At 43.3% G+C, this 20,203-nt stretch overlaps 2 protein-coding genes across 5 annotated transcripts in view; one reads left to right on the top strand and one right to left on the bottom strand.

The window, feature by feature from the left end:
* Positions 1-1,933: 1,933 nt before the first annotated feature.
* On the bottom strand, positions 1,934-15,989 carry tfap4 (transcription factor AP-4 (activating enhancer binding protein 4)). Of its 3 annotated transcripts, none has more exons than XM_039611658.1 (7): positions 15,855-15,989; positions 9,263-9,428; positions 9,066-9,164; positions 8,779-8,949; positions 8,532-8,681; positions 4,944-5,111; positions 1,934-4,860 (listed from the first exon to the last, which is right to left on the bottom strand). In XM_039611658.1, exons 2-7 carry the CDS (start codon positions 9,335-9,337, stop codon positions 4,702-4,704), a joined length of 822 nt encoding a protein of 273 aa, XP_039467592.1. In that variant the 5' UTR covers positions 9,338-9,428; positions 15,855-15,989; the 3' UTR covers positions 1,934-4,701. The 3 variants fall into 3 exon arrangements, with proteins under 3 accessions (XP_039467592.1, XP_031597135.1, XP_039467593.1); XM_031741275.2 differs by lacking the exon at positions 15,855-15,989 and adding an exon at positions 12,499-12,954; XM_039611659.1 differs by lacking the exon at positions 15,855-15,989 and adding an exon at positions 11,937-12,042.
* A 787-nt stretch (positions 15,990-16,776) lies between these two features.
* Positions 16,777-20,203, top strand: part of glis2b (GLIS family zinc finger 2b) — a 28,864-nt gene continuing 25,437 nt past the window's right edge. For both annotated transcript variants that reach the window (XM_039611657.1, XM_031741257.2), the window contains exon 1: positions 16,777-16,897. The gene's annotated coding sequence lies outside the window, so the exon portion shown is untranslated. The remainder of the gene's footprint in view (positions 16,898-20,203) is intronic.

Genomic DNA, 20,203 nt, shown 5'->3' with positions numbered 1-20,203 from the left:
GAAAACCCTACCTGCATCTGAAAAGTGATCTGTTTGGACAGTTTTGTGCACATTCCACATCTCGATGTCTGAAATAACAGTATGCAAGAAATCATATGTGTTTCTTGTTCTTTTTACTGGGCTTTGACCCCGTAACCCCCTAAAGTATCCACATAGCTTTATAACACCATGGTACATCTGTGCTGGCTTTTCAGAACATTTTCAGCCCTTAAACAGTTTTAATTTTCAGTTTTATACTCCATTAGAAAAACTGTGGAAGGTGTGTTTTGTTGTGTTAACTAATTCACAATCATAAAAACTACATCTTTAGTTGTGATTAAAAAGTATGCAGATTGAGCATGTCGCTCTCCCTTACATAAAGTGTCTGTATTAATTAAAAGTACTGGTACTTAGAATCGGTGATACTGACCCTGTATTTGCTCTGTAACAGATTGCACTAATTTCTCACACCAAAGCATTTATTACCTAAGCTCATTTGTAAAGCCTGTCCCTTTGGACTTTTTGGTGAGTAAAATAGGCTGGTGAGAGAAGATGGGGTCCAGAAAATAGGACCCCTGATTCCCAGGGAGAACAACATCACATCATCCACAGATTTTGAGGCACACAGCACCTGGTCCATGGTGGTGTTGATTTGAGTGATGGGTGGAGGCCCAGTGTTTGCTGGTGAACCACCTCTGTCAACCCTTGCCTCTCTCTCAGAGGGCATCCCTGCACAAGTTCGTGCTGGAAACCCTCCTCTTCCTCCTGTTTTACTTTTGGCTTGGCCAAAACCAGCTTGTCAAAGCAATCTGGGAGGATGATGATGCCATCAGAGGAGTCTGAGGAAGTCTAGCAGGTGACCTGAGGCACAGGAGGAGAGTATGAAGACATTTACAGACTTTATAATATGAGAAATTATACATCAACTTTCATATCTAAACCATAAGTGAGAAAGAGTCACCGAATCCAAGTCTTCTATTTCTTCATATGGGTGTCAGTTAGGCTCAGTGGGTGAGCAGGGGACCACAGAAAACAGCAAAATTTATGCCCGTCACATTTTCCAAAGCAGGAGGGGCTGAATTGGAGACTTTGCCGAACTGATTCTGGCCCCCAGGCCTTATGTTTGACACCCCTGATCTAGGGCAGCGGTCCCCAACCTTTTTTGCGCCACGGACCGGTTTATGCCCGACAATATTTTCACGGACCGGCCTTTAAGGTGTCGCGGATAAATACAACAAAATAAAACTAGTACCGGTACCGAAAAAAAACAAGATTTATTCATAACACACATGAAAAGACCCAGGAAAACAGAGTTAACGATAAAAACGATAACAAAATAACGCTGAAAACCGATAAAAACCCTGAAAAACATACATTTCACACCTGAGCCTCAACTCTCGCGGCCCGGTACCAAACGACTCACGGACCGGTACCGGTCCGAGGCCCGGGGGTTGGGGACCGCTGATCTAGGGTGTACCCGTGCTCTTGACATATCAATGACATTTGAAATAAATACCACATTGTAGACGTTCCTGATTTTGGTTATTAACTAAATGACTGAGAACATCGTGATATGACACGAACAGCTGACCCCAGACACCAAAACCAGCAGTATCTCTAAAAGAATGTGCGAGCGTGTGAACAAGAGGCTCGAAATGAATCGGCGAGAGACAGGATGACGACGGGAGATGCAGTCTACCGTCCCTGGTGTAAATTTTAACTGTTACAGAGAAGGTAGTCAGTCTTAATTTAGCCATGAGCAACTGAGCAGGGGAGGGAGGGAGGCTTGAAAAGCCCATCCACCAATCAGGAACAGACACTTGTGCATCAACTCGACTGCTTGAGTAACAGCCAAACAGAACTGGAAATGAATCAAATTCAGCTGGTTATGTCACTATTTGTGTTAGAATAACTGTTACCAGAGAAACAGAAAAGACACACAGAAAGCCCAGTGTTTACAAAACAAAGTACAAACTTTATTATTCTGTCTTTACAAAGGCACGAGCCTCTTTATCCCCAAAACTTTTCTCTTTAAAAAAAAAAAAAAAAAAAAAAAATAGCTTCTTGATGACCATATCCATTGATGGGTCTAACAAAAAAAAAAACAAAAACAAACAAAAAAAAAAACGGGTAGAGGAAGGAGAACAAGCGGAAAAATGAGGAGATCAGACATATAAACAGATAAACGAAGACAGCATAAAAACTGCAAAAGAATGTGACAGGACAAGATGCAGGAGGACTGGACATGGAGGGAAAGGGGGGATACACAGCTGTGCGGTTTTTACTCAACTTCAAGAGCTTCAAATGAGGAGATGCTCCTTCATATAAAAAAAAAAACAAGAAAGAAGCAAACTCCTATATAGTACAGTAAGTGCTTTGTAATCTTGACCCTATTTAGTGGAATCCCCTCAAAGCCCACCCCACTTATCCGACCACCTGATATGTCCACGTATGCTTCCTAACACTCGAACCAGAACGTAAAACGTAGATGGGAATAAACCATGTCTGGGATTTAGCGAAAAGTGATCAAATGCAAACAGAGGGCAAAAAATAATAAAGCGAGCTCCACAAACAGAAGAGCATGCAAACTTTTTCCATATCCAGGAATCCCCTTTCCTATCAAGAGAAGCACTCAGAAACAACCCATCATTTAATTCTGCTTATCGCAGTGCAGCTGACATCAATAGTTTTTCTTTAAAGGGCAATTCCGCGATTTATCTGTGCAGCGGTTCGAAGCTCCATCTATGCACTGATGCAAGGGGTGAGGAGGGATGCGTCAAAGATGCAACTAATCTTTTGAAAAATGAACTGTTAAAGGAAATTTATGGAATGTTGACGCCTCTTTGTAGCTATATGTAGATATATATATATATTTGTGTGTATATATTTTTTTTTTTTTTTTTTTGCCAATCAACTGGCTTTAAGGGGCTAAAATATAATAAAATCTACTAGTAACCAGAAATCGCATTTTGAATACTCTTTCAGGACCATATGAATGCAACCTGTTTTAAAAAAGCATAGTAAAATAAAAACTGGGAATATACAGTATTCCAACACACCCCAGCTGGATTGATCTGATAGCTCGAAACAAAAAGGGGATCCAGCGGCTACCAAATGACGCAAGTAAGAGAAAAAATAATAATAATAATAAAAAAAATAAAACTTTCCTCAACCCCAGGGCTGTGTTAAGGCTGGCTTCACAGTGCCTCCCTGCACCTGCTATTAGTAAGGCATGCTGCTGCCTCTCTCCGCTACATGTCTTCGTCAATCTGTCCGTCAACCAAGAGTTCCCGGCAACAGAACACATAAAAATGTAAGCAGAAATATGTAAAACAAAAAAAACAAAAAACATGTTACATTTTACAGAAAATGCACTAAAGGACAAATATTCAATATAAGGAAATGCATATAGCCTGAGCATTTTCCTCATATTTTAAGCATATTCTGCTTTGATACATATCCCAAAACAAACAAACAAGCAAACTACACTGGAAGGGGCTAAATAGAACAAGCTCTTAAGATCGAGCAAACAAGTGATTGTATTCAAGTTATATTTGCACGTGCAAGAATTTCAAGGCAAAAGCGGGTCTGCTGCAGACTGCCAGAGTCCGGAGCACCGCTAAGCCTCGCTGATTCAAAACACTAAAAGAGACACATATGTGACAGTTACTCAACAGGGGCCCAAAGAATAGCTTATTTTAAAAGCCATGTGTTTTTAAACTCAGAAAGGGAAGATGTCAGGAAATGCAAAATTTAAAAAAAGAAATTTAAAAACTTTGTTTTGGTCAGGCCACGAGTAAACAGAATAAGCCATGTGGGTCAAGATATGTGGGTTTACTGGGATCCCAGCCCAGCAAAAATGGCAACAAACAAACAACATGAGAAGAAAAATAAAATAGCGTTTTGAACCAATAAGTGCACTCTCTTTTCGAGCTTTGCTTCATTTCCTGTGAGCACCAGTCAGCCATGAAAAACAGCTTTGAAATTCTCATCAACCTGTTGTTAGAGGAATTTTAAGAGAAACACAGCATGAAAAGGTAGACTTCACAAAAGTAAAATAACACATTCTCTCAACACAAAGCCTAAAAGGTGGAACTTTAGGACAGTCTTTTTTTTAGCTCACAGTGTCTCTCCATACAGCTCAGTTGGATCGGGAACCGAGGGAGGTTTAAAGGATGTTCAGCTTAGGGGGAAAAAAAAATTGCTCTGGTGTGGGGGTGGTGACGCCACACCAATGGGCTCTTCATTGACTTTGTCTCCTTTTTCGGCTTCAGGGCCGCACAGAGAGATAACAGTCCTGGTAGTTAATGGAAATGTTTAGTTGACATTCGAAAGTTCTAGTATCCAGTAAAACAGAGCATTTATAGTCAGTGAAGTAGTCGCTCTATTTGTCTTTCTATAGTTTAACGAAGAAAGCTTGTGTAAGTGAGTGAATGAAGGATCGGCGCTAGACATAAGCAGCGGAAAGAAAAAAAAAAAACAGAAGAGACTGTGTGTATGAGTGTCTAAGTGTAAACCATAAGGGCTGCCTATCACGGTACAACATGACGTGTATTGATAAAGAAAACAAAACAACAAGTGCTTCAATCTAACTAGCAGACTTTTCCACTGAACAAGAGCGCTGTGAGTTTGTAGGCTCCCGTAGCCCTGCTCTGCTTGGGGCTTGTGTGTAGGTGTGTGCGTGCATGTGAGTGTATGGTACGTAAGATGTCAGGGATGAACTCAAGGCAGTGAACAGTCATCCGGCCCATCGCTGTTTGAGGCTGTGTCTGAGCCTGCCGCGTCAGAGAGGACACGTCCTGAAGTGACGATGACCGCCCTCCTCTGCTCTTCCTCCCCGGCGCCACCCTTCCCCTGGGTGCCCTCGATGTGCTGGATTGCCTGAGGGAAACACAGAGGCAACAGATGTCAGTGACAACACCCCCCTCTAGTGGTGAGATATGAGGCAGGATTTTGTGCCACACCTGAACGATGGTATCCAGGTTCTGTCGAGATGTGGAAACTGTGTTGATAACTGATGCTGGGCCCATGGTTACCACAGTAACATGGTGGGACTGAGGAGTCTGGACAGGTGCAGGAACAATGACTGTAGCGTGGTGTGTAGGTGCTGGGGGAGTAGCAGGGGCCAACACCTGGTAGAAAGGTGTAATCACCGTTTATTATTCTCACGTCATCACTTCTGCAACCTCAGTGCACTGAAGGCACATTTTTAACCTGCACAGTTTACTATTAACATATATTAAACTTGTAAATAATGTTAGCAGTAATACAAAAATACAACCCCAACTCTAAATAAGTTAGGATACTGTGTAAAGTGCAAAAGAGAAGAGAATATATCATATAACTTGTTTAAACTGAGACAATTAAGGTCATTTTGATTTTCATGGCAAAAACTACCTCAAAAAAGTTGGGACAGGAGCAATACTAAAAGTAAGTGGTACTATAAAAAAAGAAAACTTGGAGGAACATTTTAAAATAATTAGGTTAATTTGCAGCAGGTCAGTAGTATGACTGAGTATAGTAAAGAGCATGTTAGAGGGTCAGAGTATTTGCAGAGGTTCACCAATCTGCAGAAAACTGCAAAATCATCCAGATAATGTTCGTCAATGTTAAACTGCAAAGACTTTGAATATTTCATCATCTACAGTACAAAATATGATCAAAAGATTCTGAGATTCTGGAGAAATCTCTGTGCGCAAAGAAGACAAGCCCAAAAATCAATACTGAACACTTGTAATATTCAGGCTCCTTTAATGCAGCAGTGCATTAAAAACAGATGTGATTCTGTCAAGAAATAAATACATGAGGTCAGAAACACTTCCAGAAATCACTGTCTGTGAACAGTTTATCATGTCAACCAGAAATGCATGTTGAAGCTCATTCACTCAAAAAAAGAGGCACATGTGAATAGAATACTGAAAGGTTGCAGTCTTCTTTCGGCCAAAGCTCAATTAAAACTTAGAAAAACTTTGAAATTTTTTCATTTTTAACAAGATAAAGGGACTGAAATGATCCCAGAGCTGAAATAGGTATCTCTGCATTATATTATACACCAGGAAGTGTTGTGTAAGTAGGTGCTAAAAATGAACCATATTATTGTTAAAATAGTTCACTTGATGTGGGAAAGAGCACTGTTTGTTAGGCTTTTGGAGGAACGCGAGATTGAAAATGGTGACATAGGCTACCACACAGCTGTCAGGTGGCTCAGCTTGGGTAAGAGTGTTGCACTTGAGAGTAAAAATTCAAGAGTTTTATGTGAAGAAAGGCAAGGATAATTCAGAGCGCTCTCCAGGAGAATGGAATACAGTCTTACATTTGTTATTTATATGACTGCACTAATGAATGAACTAAATACCAAACTGCAAGACAGGGCCAATTTGCACATGAAATGTAAAGCTTCATAAAAAGGTTTCATAAGAAAGTTGCCGTTTCTTTCAAGCCGATTTGGGAACACCATTCTCACTTACATGTCAACAGTGAAAGAAGCCATACCATCAGCTGATCGCCTCAGCTGGTACTTATCCACGTTAGGAGCCCTGCATAATGAGTTTTCAAGGTGATTTGAAGACTTCAAAACACTTGAGAGTGAAATGCGCATGATTTCAGCTCCCTTCACTTGCAGTTTGAATAATGGATCCAGTGATGTTGAGCTTGAACTCATTGACCTGCAGTCTAATTCACTACTGGCAGAGCACTTCAACTCAGTATCACTGCTGGATTTGTATTCTTCTCTTGCAGATGAGAACTTTCCACACATAAGGAGACAAGTGTTTTGCAAAAGTAATGCACAGATTGTTTACACCTTGTTTTTGTTGATCAAGTAGTGATGAAGTTGGCGCATAGTTCACATTTCAATCGCCTAACATCTATGCTTGCCTGCAGCAGTTTATAAAAACATAAAATTAATACTGAGAAGAATTGAGTTCAACTTCTTGGAGCCGCCCCCTACAACAGACCCAGTTTCTCATGTGGATCCTGCCCACCCCTGTTTTAGAGCAACATACGCTCGCATCCAGACAATATCTTTTTCAGGGAAGGCTTTGCATAAAAAGCCATTCTCTGATGTAGTTTATCAAAGAGTGTTTGGTGACTGAAATAGGACAAAAATGCATGATGTATACTTAATTACATTTGAATCCTAATTTCCTATTGACCTTATGTGGCCAGTTTGGAACAACGAAAGGGCCGGCAGATGTGGCCCGGGGGCTGTACAATTCCCATGTCTATTCTTGCTCATAGAGGGATGTTTGATTGTTTCTTTCGAATACTATAGGGTCTTTACCCTACAGTATAAAGTGACTTGTGGGGACTCTTGTGATTTAGTGCTTTATATAAAAACCCTAAATTGAACTCAATTGACATTATGAAATGAAAACTATGACAAAGAAGAGATAGGACTATTGAGCAGCTAGAATCTTATATAAAATGGGACAGCATTCTTCTCCCAAAGGTCTAGCCCCTGATCTCCTCAGTTCCCAGATGTTTATGGACTGTTAAAAAAAGAGAAGATGCTGCATAGTGCTAAACATGACCCTATCACTATTTTTTTGAGATGTTAACATGATAACAAGTTAAAATGCAATATTAAAGTGAGTCAAGCAATGCAGTCCTAGACTGTTCAGTAGTCATGATGGTAACAATACAGTAAATCACACCTGAATTAGCTTTTTTCCCCTCGGGTAATTCAGTGTTACTGTAATTCTGCAAATTCATACTGATATTGACTTGAGGTTACATTACACAGCTCTGCTTATGGAGTCACAAAGTGTCATATGACTAATGTAAAGGGCGTCAATCATCTTTTACTGCAAAAGCCCAGCTGCCACAAGGAGCGGATAGGGCAGACATCAGGCGATGATTGATTTGGCATCATGTTCAGTTAGGGTAAGCCTGCAGTAACAGGACGCTGCAGCTATCAGGGCTGGAGACGGCACCGGCAGAAAGACGTGTGAGCGGCTCATTTAACACACTGTAAATCTGTCTGAGCTGCTGACAGCTCTAACTGTGGACATGGACAGGACTGTCATGTCCACGTCCACGTCTCTGTGAAATCTATGGTACACTCTGGGATTAGTCTAGCTGTGTATGTGTGTGTGTATTTTTAGAAAATGCAACACACTTTGACATAATTGACTCAAAGTCCATAAAAAATTTACACGCTAGGGAGGGGGAAGGGGGGGAATCTGGTGCCTGCCAGCTGATGAGTTTAGGCTAATGAGCCAAAAATAAACACTTTTTGTGTGTCAAATTCAAGAGCTTACTGCACATGGCCTCTGTATATGTTAAAAGGATGAACAAAGATACAGAAGGGAAAAAGGAAATGCTGAGCTGAACAATGAAGACAAAAGAGGTCTAATCTTTTTAACCTAACATTTAGCTCAAAGCTAAAAAGGTCAGATTTTTACTCTTGATTTGATTTGCTAACCATCTGTGTCAAAAATGGTTTAAATTCATTAGGTTGTTTGAAACACTGAAACGAGCGGATTTTTCTATACCAGTAAAAAGCATACATCTTTAAAGTATATCAGTCAGTGATATGCAGATGTTTCAACCTGTGGGCTGTGGGCTGGAGTGAGGTCCCTCTCCAGCTGTTTGTGCTGCTGCAGACGGACGAGGCTCTGCGTTTGGGCCTGCTGCTCCTGGAACTGCTGGGTGATTGCCTTCAGCTTCTCTGGGTACAACTGGGCATCCAGGGAACGCATCTAATACGCAAAAAATAGGATAATATTTCTGCAAAGTTAAAACCACAGCAGTCAGTGGAATTTCAGACTCCTGAAACTGCGTTGTCGCCGTCGTCACCTGTTCTTCCAGATTCATTCTGGCTGAACGTTCTTTCTCCAGCTGCTGTCTCAACTCGATCATCTCCCTTCGTAAGTCCTCGGTCTTCTCCTCCTCCAGGATGTCTGGTGAGCCAATCCCTTCATCTTTCTCCTCTGCACGCCTCCTCTTGGGGGAGGAACCACTTAACTCCTAGAGAGCGCAAACAGAAATGTGAGATGTGCTTTAGATGAATGCTAAGATTGATGATAGTGAAAAGATCGCTAACTCCTTTGCAAACAGTCTGTTTGAGCAGCGCACTGATTTACCTGTATGATTCGTTTGAGCTGACTGTTCTGCTGCAATAAACGTGTCTTCTCCTGCTCCAAAGTAAAAATGTACTCTGCCGTCTGTTGCAGGATGGCAGCCTGAAGAACAACATTACAGTTTGGTTATGAAAGCAAGTTCAGACCCTTCCAGCTCCAGCTAACTCATCATCTAATTTAAATCACTGTTTATGACCCACCTTGCTGAGTTTCTCTCCATCGCTGTGTGGGATGAGTGTTTTAAGTGACTGGAATCCAGCATTGATGCTCTGCATACGCCGACGCTCGTTGCTGTTGGCGATCTCTCTGCGGATTCGCCTCTCTTGGTCCCGGGCTGTTTCTGGGGTCAGAGGAATGTTGGCCAGGCTAGGGGAAGAAGGGAGAGGCAGGAAAGCTATTAGGGAAAATGAACAGTTTAAGAACACCTAAAAATAAACCAATCGGTGTTAAAACAAAAAACATTTACTAATATGGTGCTGATGGCACACTCAATGGCCACAAGTAAACTTGTTGCTGCGAATGCTAATCAAATCTTTTTTTTTGGTCAGCCCAGATTTCCTCAATTTGCTCTTTCTTCCCGTACTTCCGTTAGCACTTTCCTTCATTTCTCAGAATTACTTCAAAAACATCTCAAGGATTAGTATGGGGAAATTATTAGTGGTCAAGTTAGTAAACTAATTGCAAGCACAGGCAAGCCTCTCCTGATGGTTTTTGTTGGAACTACGTTATACCCAAGAAATAGTTCCAATAAAAACAGCTTATGCCAAGGCACAGTTTGCTCCACTCTTCACCAATGCAGTAAACCTGCAGCTGAGTTAAGTTTACATATACCAGAACTGCATTACATAAGAAATGATCTGGACACAGGAGGAAAAGCAAAAACCTGACAGAATTTGTTCCCCTTGACATCAACTGTTTTTTCTTTTGTTGTGTTTTTTATGTGAGCTGACTCTTTAAAGTGTGTATTTATATCACCACCAAAGAGCAGAAATGACTGGCCCGTTCCTGTGATTACACAGGTATTTACAGCGGCTTTGTCCTTTCAGCCCACTAGCAACTACACGTATTATTACTAATAACTGAAATTTTTTACAAACCTATGAAAGATCACAAGTTCTGTGTATTTGCATTTTTAGCACGCGTTAGAAGATATTTTAATGTTGCAGGCCTATTGTTTTTTAAAAAGAACAGCATATAGTTTATGAACATTCCAATATTTAAACTGTGAATCAGTGCATTCCATATGGTTAAACTGAGTTTGAGGGGGAATTCTAAGTGAATTTCCTCTAACATCCTCAGTATCAAGCTCAGTATCTATGGGACCCTCTCTGAAACCAAGCTCTTATCTGTACTGACTCAGCTGCCTTAGTGCAAACATTGGGAACAATTGTGCAGACACAGATTAGAAAAGCCGTGTCTATGTGTGTATACACAGACACGCACAGACACATGTGTAGCACTGCAGCAGCACATCCAACAAACAGATCCACTGCCAAAACATAACCAACTGAGCCTGAACTTCACAAACACAGGCCACTTTAGAGCCTGAATTAGAGTGAGTTTAGGCTTAAATCATTACCCTAAGAAACTAAACAAAGCTCAACCAACAGGCTGATTGAAACTGATCAAATTGAAATATGGTTCCACAAATATCTTCAACATCATTTTCCGATTGCCTCCATCACATCCAATCCTTAGCAACCTCTCTTGTCACTCCAACCCTCTGCATGCAATCTGCCCACCTGGCAGGTCCATCTTTCATCTCCAACCTATCCACTATTCTTCCTCTGCACATGTCCAAATCATCTCAACCTTGTCTCTCTAACTTTGTCTTCAAATTCTACGAGTTCTACAAATACATTAATAATCACAAGTTGCTTTTCAAGCAAGAATACCAAAAGGTCTCAAATATAACAACCTGGACATCTGAGTTTTAAAACTGTTGTGCAGATAAAATGTAACAATAAAACTATAACCGTGATCATCATTTTTAAAAAACTGTTATATTTTACAGATACAGGGATAAAAAAGCTAATTAATTACTAACGGTGTATTTTATTGCTGAATAAATGTGACTTTACAACAAGAACTGTTACAAATTTTAGTCATTCTGGTTTTTATTAAGTTATATTTGAGTCATAAGGACTTTACAGTGTGCTCACGGAGTCAAAGTTTAAAGAAAAAATGTGCCAATTTTCGCTTTATTTTAAATTTTAAAAGCATTTAAAGTTTTTCTGGGTAAAGTTCCGGCTTTCCTTGCGGTGCACCAATTCCCCGCAGAAAAGCGGACTACATTTCCCAGACTGCCCCTGTCACTACCAGCAGCAGGAGCAACAGTCGCAGATCCCTCCGCCTCCTTCTTCAAACAGGGCTGCGGACGTATCGACGGGCCTTCCGCGACATACACACACCCCCTTATTAATAACGCCACTTTTAATTTTCCTGCCTCCCCGCGAAAAGCCAAATTTCTCCTTTTACCGAACAAACCCAACGGGAAACGTATTTTAACGTCCCCCAAACACACTCCCTCCGTCCTCACAGTGCCCGACACCACCTCCGCGTTCCGAGCAGACTTTCGTGTCCTCCGCCATTACAACAATGCGGCAGGCAGCATGGCAGAGGTGCGGGATGAAACGACGCAGTGGAGGCGGCTCGATAGCGTCAACGGGAAGCGCAGAAACGCCATTTAAACCACCGCCGCCTAAAACAGGGGCGAATAAGACAACAGCAGTGCCTTTTTAACGTTTGGAGTGAATGAAAACAGGGCGCCATAAACAGGAAACAAACGCCAGACCCTTTCACCCCCTCTCTCATCCACTCCCCCCACCTCCATCACTTTTTTGCACAAGCCACAAGCATGGCCGCACTACCCACAATAAACTTCGGCTCCCTGCGAGCGAAATCGTCAACCCTCACGAATGTGCGAGGCGAAAATAGACCCCTGCACGCACCGCGACGTCCGCTCGCTCAACTTTCCCTTTCTCATGTAAATTTAAGTACACATAGGCCACGGGTGAGGGATTATTCAAGCACAAATAGGTCGGGGATGCGCTGAGCGAGTAGCAGCGTGGTGTGCACGGAACCACGTGGTTTATGTTTGTTAGCCACAAAATGCATCGATTTCGCAGGCAAAGATGCAAAATAAAAGCACGCAGAGGACGCCGTGAACACGGCGGGAGCCCCCCGCGTGCTCGGTCGCCCCTTGATCTCGCCGTTTGATGTTAATTAATGCCCGCAGCTCCGCGTGAGAGGGTCGTGTACACAATAACACATCAGACCAAGCGTGTTGCCCAAAACGGACATCGCTAAGTGCGCGGTGCTCTCAGCAGATGACTTGATGGTGATATTAGTGATGATGACGGTGATAATAATAATAATAATAACAAAAATAATAACAGACACAGCATGTCGGGTGAAACGCGCGTGGCATACACACCTACAAAGACCACCAATCACTTCTTTCTCCGTTTTCCTGAAATGTTGCAAGGAGGGCACCTTCTGAGTTGGTACCATGAAATACTCCATGCTCGCCTCTCGCCAGTTTGGTGCCCCCCCTCCCCACCACCAGCAGTTTTTTAAGGGGAAAAAAAGAAAAAGAAAAGCAGCAAACAGTCTCCGTGGTATAAAGAGGGAAAAATGATGACGTTAGTGGGTAAAAATCCCCCGTGATCCGATGCGGGTTAAATCCACAGAGAAGATATAAATGCCTCGTCCGTGTAATGTAGTACTTTGAGGCTGCTGAGAGTTGTAATGTTACTCGACTTCCAGCTGATGGGGTTCCCTCGTTGTGTGTGGCGCTCTACCTCTCTCTCTCTTTCTCCCTCCCCTTTGCTTTCTCCCTCTGCATGACCGTGTGTGTGTCTGTGTGTGTGTGCGCAGCTGATCGGATGGCTTTCAAGGCGGGAAACAGCTGGTAGGAGTCACACACTGCACTACCAAAAGCCTCCTTCCGCAGAGAGAGAGAGGGAGGGGGGAGAGAGAGGACTGCGTGTAAACAAAGGACTATTTAGCGCAGAAATACATCGACACATGTGGAGAGCCGCGGAGGGAGCTTGAAATGTTTAAACTAGGGAGGGGGGGGGCATTTACAGCTGATCTGTGATCAGATCTGCCGTCACAGAGCTCAGCTGAATCATTAATAGTTTCCCGTCACATGGCTTGAATCTGATTAAATATACTTTATAAAGGGGGGGGGGTAATGATTTTAACCTAAATAGGCTTTTTTTAAAAAACATTTTAAATTCTTATTTTTATGAGAGCAATAACCCAAATGTTAGTGCACCGTGGCAGCTCGGGCTCATGAGTAAATAAAGAGCGGGACTACTACAAGGGTGGACAATCCAACAGCTGCGATAAGGGAACAAGAGGGATCAGCTGACGAGCTGGCAACGCTGCACAGCAACAGCGCACCGGGGAGGGCTTTTAGGGACACACACACACACACACACACACACACACACACTGAATGTTAATGTTGTTCACCATTTTGGGTGTGACAGACCCACAGTGGAAGCACGGGAGGCTAAATTACAGTAACCTAATCTAATCTGTTAAACAGAGGCTATATGGCGCATGCATGGTGTGAAGTCACAGTATGGCAGCAATGAATTTGATCCGGATTGTGAGCAGCAGCAGCAGCAGCAGCTTTATATCTTTTCACGATGGCGCATTTTTAGTAATTACCCACAGGTGCGGCTGCACGCTGTCGGGCGTTTACAGGAGAATAGAAGAATACATCTGTGGGACATCAGTGCTGAAAACCGTAGCAGTGATTTTTAAAGCAGCCCTCTTCTGGACAAGTGCGTCTTAGCACTGTTCCACCAAATTATAAATGCTTCCAAGAAGCAAACACCCTCTTTACTTTTCATTCATAAAGCCTACATTGTTATAGAATCCTCTTTATATCCTCTGGAATATTCATTTGTTCATGAACCCCGAATCACATCTTAATGCCTCCAGATGTAGCAGACGATTTAAACTCCACAGACATTATTATTTAGGCCCCTGCTTACTTATTACTTTCCAATAACATGAAGATAGGCTAGATGGAGTTTTGTTTTACAGCACTGATGGTACAAATACTCCATTCAGTCCCATTATTTATTTATTTATTATTCATTTTATTTATTTTTAATGGAAGTGTTAGATTACTGTTTTTATTTTTATTTTCTCGCAGTAAATGTAAGGCTCCGGAGGCTATTTCACCTTCCACCCGGTAACTTTACGCCCTCTGGTGGTGGTAGAAGGAAAACCCAGGGAGAGCCACTGCCATATTGCACACCTCACTCAGCGTCACAGACACATTTAAATGGCACAAGACGGGCCGGACAAAAACCTATCAGGAAAAAATAATAGAAAAAAAGTTGCATCGGTTATGACAGAGACCTCTGTTTGAGTTGTGCTGCTAGTTATTTTACAAACGGGAATTCCTTTAAAAGTTAGAACCGTGCAACATATATAAAAGCCTATAAGACCAGAAAACAGTGGTGTGCAGACTGATACATATACAGCAAAATATTTGCACCTTGGAAATGACACATTACCTCTTAGATCCCTCTTATCTACACTGATTATTTAGTAGATTTATTATGTACCACGTTTTTACATTTACTGTACAAATTATTGTATGATATTCATTTTTTTCTTTGCATCTGACTTATACATTTATAGTGACAATAAAAGGCTTTTAATCCTAATATGTTACAGTAACTTACAGCTCGGCATTGGCCACATCACTCCAGGTTACCCTTTATTTACACTCCAAACACACACTATCACTGTGGTGCCACTGACTTTATCTGTAACGTGCTGATGCGGCAAAATACAAGACAAGCAATCACTTCTCTTTTTTTGACATTTAGATTTTAAAATCTAACACGCTGACATTTTGTTTCCCAAATTCAACCGTGTAATTGTAGTCTTACCATTACTGTGAGAAACAAATGGAGTTATGTGAAACCTCAGAGAGGAGAAATGGCCCAGGGAACTGCTCACAGGAGCCAGAAGGTGAAATTGCTCAGTTGGTGACATTTTCACACTGTTTATGGGCTCAAATCATAATATTGGTCTGTAATTTCAATCCAAATGACAAAAACAAGAGGAGGGTTGTTTTTGTTTTCTTTTTCTTCTTTCTTTTTTTCCCGAAGAATGCACTAAATTATAGGAGTATTCAGCCAAGTATGACAAACTAGGCAAGGTAGTGAATTTCTACTGTAGATGCAGCAACTGAAAAGTTTGTAAATAAATAAACAAATAAAGGTTCAAAATATGTTTGATATGTGTTTCTTACAGCTTATGGCGACAGTATCCAACCAACAACAAAAAGGGAAAAAGGGGGGGGGGGGGTGCAGCAAGTCCTGTTCTGTTTACTCATTCATTGATTATCAAAATATGAAATTAAAAAAATAAACACTTTAAGGTAAAAATGGTGCTCACAGCTAAGTTTTTGCGCATAAAAAAAGTATAGTCTGTCTGTTAATTACCTCACAGACTGCATTTGCTATAACCAGCTTTGCCTAATCACCATTATGCATCCTTATAATTACTGACATTTCTAACGATAGTGCAGAGTACGAGCCAAGCACGGGATGTTTTGGCTCATGTGGTGAAAATGTGCGTTTGTCTCGCAGAAGGATCGCCTCCTCTTCTCGAGACTGAACTTTTAAATTACGTAACGGCGTTTTCCGTCTTTTCAGAGCAGCCTGTCGGGGCTGAGTTAGTGGCTAATACGAGCAAAGAGACAAAACTGAAGAGGAAGAGAACATTTTAAACTGTAAACAAGAGGGGTGTCACCCTGCGCGATGGCCTGTTGTTGGCGGGGAGCAGGGGCGGAGAGATGACCGTGAGGACACGGAGAGAGAGGGTTAGTTTGGAGAGGAGCCTGGGACTGCCCATGGTGGATGGGCGGAGCAGTAAGCATGCGCTGAGCTGGCAGACTCTGGGCTGGTCCTGACGGGCTGGCTGGGCTCCGGGCGGCTGTCTGTGCGCGTCAGACGGTCGTGGGGGAGACTTCCATCAGCACTCAGCGTCTCCCCGAGTGCGGAGAGGGAGGAGAGAGAAAAAAAAATCAGGCAGAAGACACACTGGGATCACTGCGCGAAAAGAAACCAAAAAACAGCCCTACCTCTGCATCTGGAAAAGCACCGAAGAAGCTAGAGACGATCCTCTCCCTCTACCCCACATCCAGTCGCCAACCCGCCCTATCTATCCTATCCACCACCACCACTTGGTGCCCTCCCACCCCTTCACCCCCGCCCCCTCTTTGGAGAAGCAAGACCACCCATAGGAACCCCCGTACTTGACCAGCGTTGCCATTAAGCGATGCGCTTTGAATTTAGGAAGAAATCACCTATGCGCTTTTGATGCACAGCACAAGCAAGTGGTCTTCGTTGTTTTTTCCTCAGCGGGAACAGTTCAGGCTAAGGATCTCTGGGTGTTTGCACTTTTTTTTGACGGGTTTCCAGTGTCGGGATAACATGCAAAATATCACCCCACGACCACAGACAGGGCTGTCATCCTCGTAGACAAGCCTTTATTTAAACGAGCAGCTGTCACACACAGTGCGTTTTAAGGCTTATGTTTGATTTTCAATGCTTAGAAATAATCCTGACAATGGTCTGCAAACGGACCGCCTCTCCAGACACCTAGTTCTATTTTCCCAAGACGTGACAGCTGTTTATTTCGTTTTTAACGTAGAAAAAGCAACAAACTGACGAGGGGTCTTCTTGACACCGACGCCGTTAGAGCCACGGGACTTTGCGTGCGAAGTTTGCACAGGAGAGATCGGGACCAAGCCGGAGATATCTCGACCACATCCACGGCATTCTCGCTTCAAGGTAAGCCAGAGGCAACCCTATCTGAGACGTCAGTTCTGTGTGTTGTGCCCACTTGTCTTGCTTGGCCACGCTGGTGTGAGTGCGCTCCTGCTTTGTGAGGAAAATTTGCGCGAGTTCAAACAGGGCAGTGACCTATTTTCGGGGACTCTCTCCAGCGGTGCGCCGAAAATCCTGCAGCCAGGACTCCCCGCACTGTCACAGCCAACAGGCCGGTGGAGGCGAGCGTGCCATCGCCGGGGTTTGTGCCATTCACCCACAAACCGCGTCACCGACCTTTTCCGCGCGTCTGTATCCGTTCTTAATCCAGCATCCCTCTCCACAGACCCCGAGAGAGACATTTTTAGAGCAGTGTCACAAATCTCGCCCTATATAGAGGCGTGCATCACCGCTCAGCCAGCTGTTGTGCAAGACAGAGCCTCCCTGATAGAAGCTCTCTGATGTTTGCCACCGCATCTGATAGAGAGTTCAACGTCTCCATGCTTGTGACTGACACGTAAACCGGTGATGTTTGTTATTGGTAAATAAAGAAGATGAGAAAATACTTCTTTTTTTCTTTAACTTCTTTTCTCACTTAAACTTTTCATCTTGCTGCAACTGGGTATAAAATGTGCTGTGATTAAATAGAATATTTTGCCCATAACTATGACCTTAAGACCTCCTTTAGGTGTTTTTATGTACCTGCCATTGTGTCATTTTTATTTCATCCAGTTCTGAGTTAGATGAGGCCAAGCATGTAGCACAGGGGGGCAAGGATGAGCCCTGGCAGAGAAACCTAGATAAAGCGCTATTTTCCTCCAATTAAGCAATTCCACTGTTCCTAAGCCTAATTGTGTGCACACTGGGACTGGGCCTGGGATGGACCTTCTCCCCATTGGCTGCCTCCCCTGCTCCCATTGTTCCAGAAGATGCCAGGGGAGAGAGAGCCGAGCTCTGCCCTGCCAAGGCAGACCTAACAAGGCCTACGCTGGAGGGCAATAAGGCCTGATCATTAAAACGCATTAGGCCACAAGCAGAACGAGGCACACTCAGGGGGTGGGATAAGAGCTGGATGACTGTATATTTCCAAGGTGACTGTGAGGTGTTCTGTGAACAATATAGTGTGTTGGTGCATGAGAAAAACTGTCACACAGGCAGCATGTGGAGAGAGGAGGTCTGGCCACAGGCCCACTGGACCTCTCTCAAAGAATGTGGGGAAGGAACGAAAGAGGCCGTGGAGGCTTTCTGCACAGGGAGAACTTTGACTCCTTTTGCGCCCTCCCTCTCCGAGGCCCCCACTATGTAATCCATAAACCTTCTCCGAACTGTGAGCACAGGTGCTCCTCACATCCACAGCCCGCTGGCTGTATTGTTTATCCAGTCAGCTGATGATCAGTTCAGCCGGAGGTCAACCATAACATCCATCCAAGAGAAAGACTGTGGTCAGACGGAAAGGCATTTATCACCATCGCTATTCAGGCGACGACTCTCTCCCACAACATTTAGTCACTGCAGAGAAAAGTCTCTCATCTCCACCATAAAGCCAGATGTCCACAGAGCTCCAGCTGTGCGTCTTTGTGGCGGCATTTCACGCTCACAGGATGTGTGTGTGTAATTTTCTTGCTGTATATTTCCTTTTTCTTCCTTTAATTCATACTTGGCCATATGTAGGGAACTGGACTGCTGCTGGGAGCAACAACTTGCACCGAGTGCTAGCCAGAGTTATAGGTCTGACAGCCTTTGGCTGCTGTAGTTGGTTCCTCAGAGGATATGTACTATTAAGGCTGTCCACCGTGCCAGTCTCTAAAATCAGATCATGGGTGTGGTATTCACCCCCTCCTCAATTTTCCATGTGTCTCGAGATTGCACCGCAACCGTGACATCATTCAGTTTTGGTCCAAACTGTGAGGGAACGGCAGCTGTTTTATGGTGGAAAAGGTGGAACTCAAAGGCGTACTCCTGCGTCAGCGTTACCACGAGGTTTGTGGTAGAGAGATGGTGGGAACCCAGGGTGCACTTGTGCTTAATACCTTAAACGAGGCCCAATAAAAATGTACCACATCGATTTGATTGTTGCATTGCGCTTTTTGCATTGCCGCCAAAGAAATCCTCATCTAAAGTCTAAAAGGTGGCAGAAGGAAGTTGATTTTTTTCACAGTTTCATGTAAAACCACAACAATATGTTTGCCACTTAAGAGGGGAAAAAAACACTGTGCGGAGGGCAAGGATTGCTACCAGTAAGTGGGTGGGATGTAAGTTGCACAAACCTGCTTGGTAAAGCCAAGTTGAGTGTTCGAATTAATATCACAGTGGGGCTCCGTAGCTGCTAGGGATTACAGGCGAGCTGAAAGGCAACTCAGCAGCAGGGGAGGGAGGATTACAGTGGTCAGTGAATGAGGCAGCATGCAGTGAAAACAAGGCACCTGATACACACTTGCGTTTATCTTCCCAGGGATAAGAGCTGCAGCACTTGAGATTTCCCATGGCAGAGCCTGTCCTTTCTGGGGTTTGCATTTGTAGAGAGTTAACGCTAATCAGATGAACAGCCTCGTGCTTCATGCATTAGGGAAATGTCACGTCTCGAACGCGTTTGGCGGGGTCGTGCATTCAAGCTCGTTACCAGTGATCGAGGAGATGCAAGTGTTGTGCCAGAAGAAATGTCTTTGTACTGAAGCTAGGTGGAGAAGAGAGGATGGTCAGTTTTTGGATACATTTTTAAAAGAGCTGTGCCTATTTGAAGATAAATCACAATGAATGATTTGCCTGTTATCATTAATTAATCAAATTATTGCCAAAACGCTAAGGCAATGTAATCATTCAATTTCTTACCACTAACTGTACATAAAGGGTGGATAAAACCACTTTGGCATCATCCACTTGTTAGTGAAGTCCTCTCTTGTAGCCTCAAGCTAAACATTGTGACCTGGAGGCTACTTCCATGTAAATCTCAATACCTGAATGTAGATAAACTTGAATATAATAGTAAATCACTTCCAGACGAATCAAATCTTTTATTCTTAATCATTGCCACGTGCTTGCTGAATGACACAGACATATTTCGGAGCGCTGCAGACTGATGTGTCTGTATGGGTCACATTCTTGGACCCATGCATTAAGAATAGACAGAGCGGATACAGTGACTTGACTCATGCTAGTTTGAAAACTGAAAAAGACCAGTGCATACCGCTTTGCTCCCAGGCTGGCTGGGGCTCACGCACCGTGCATTTTTCTCCAGTTAAACTGTAACCACTAATCACCTCACGGCCTCACTGCTTCCTCCTCGAGCAGACCATTCCTGCGTCCCCAGGGTGGGTTAAACTGCCCCTTAGC

The sequence above is a fragment of the Oreochromis aureus genome, linkage group 4, assembly GCF_013358895.1.
Source record: "Oreochromis aureus strain Israel breed Guangdong linkage group 4, ZZ_aureus, whole genome shotgun sequence".
NCBI classification, from domain to species: domain Eukaryota; kingdom Metazoa; phylum Chordata; class Actinopteri; order Cichliformes; family Cichlidae; genus Oreochromis; species Oreochromis aureus.
Note: the sequence above shows the minus strand (reverse complement) of the source record. Positions and strands in the feature narration are given on the sequence as shown.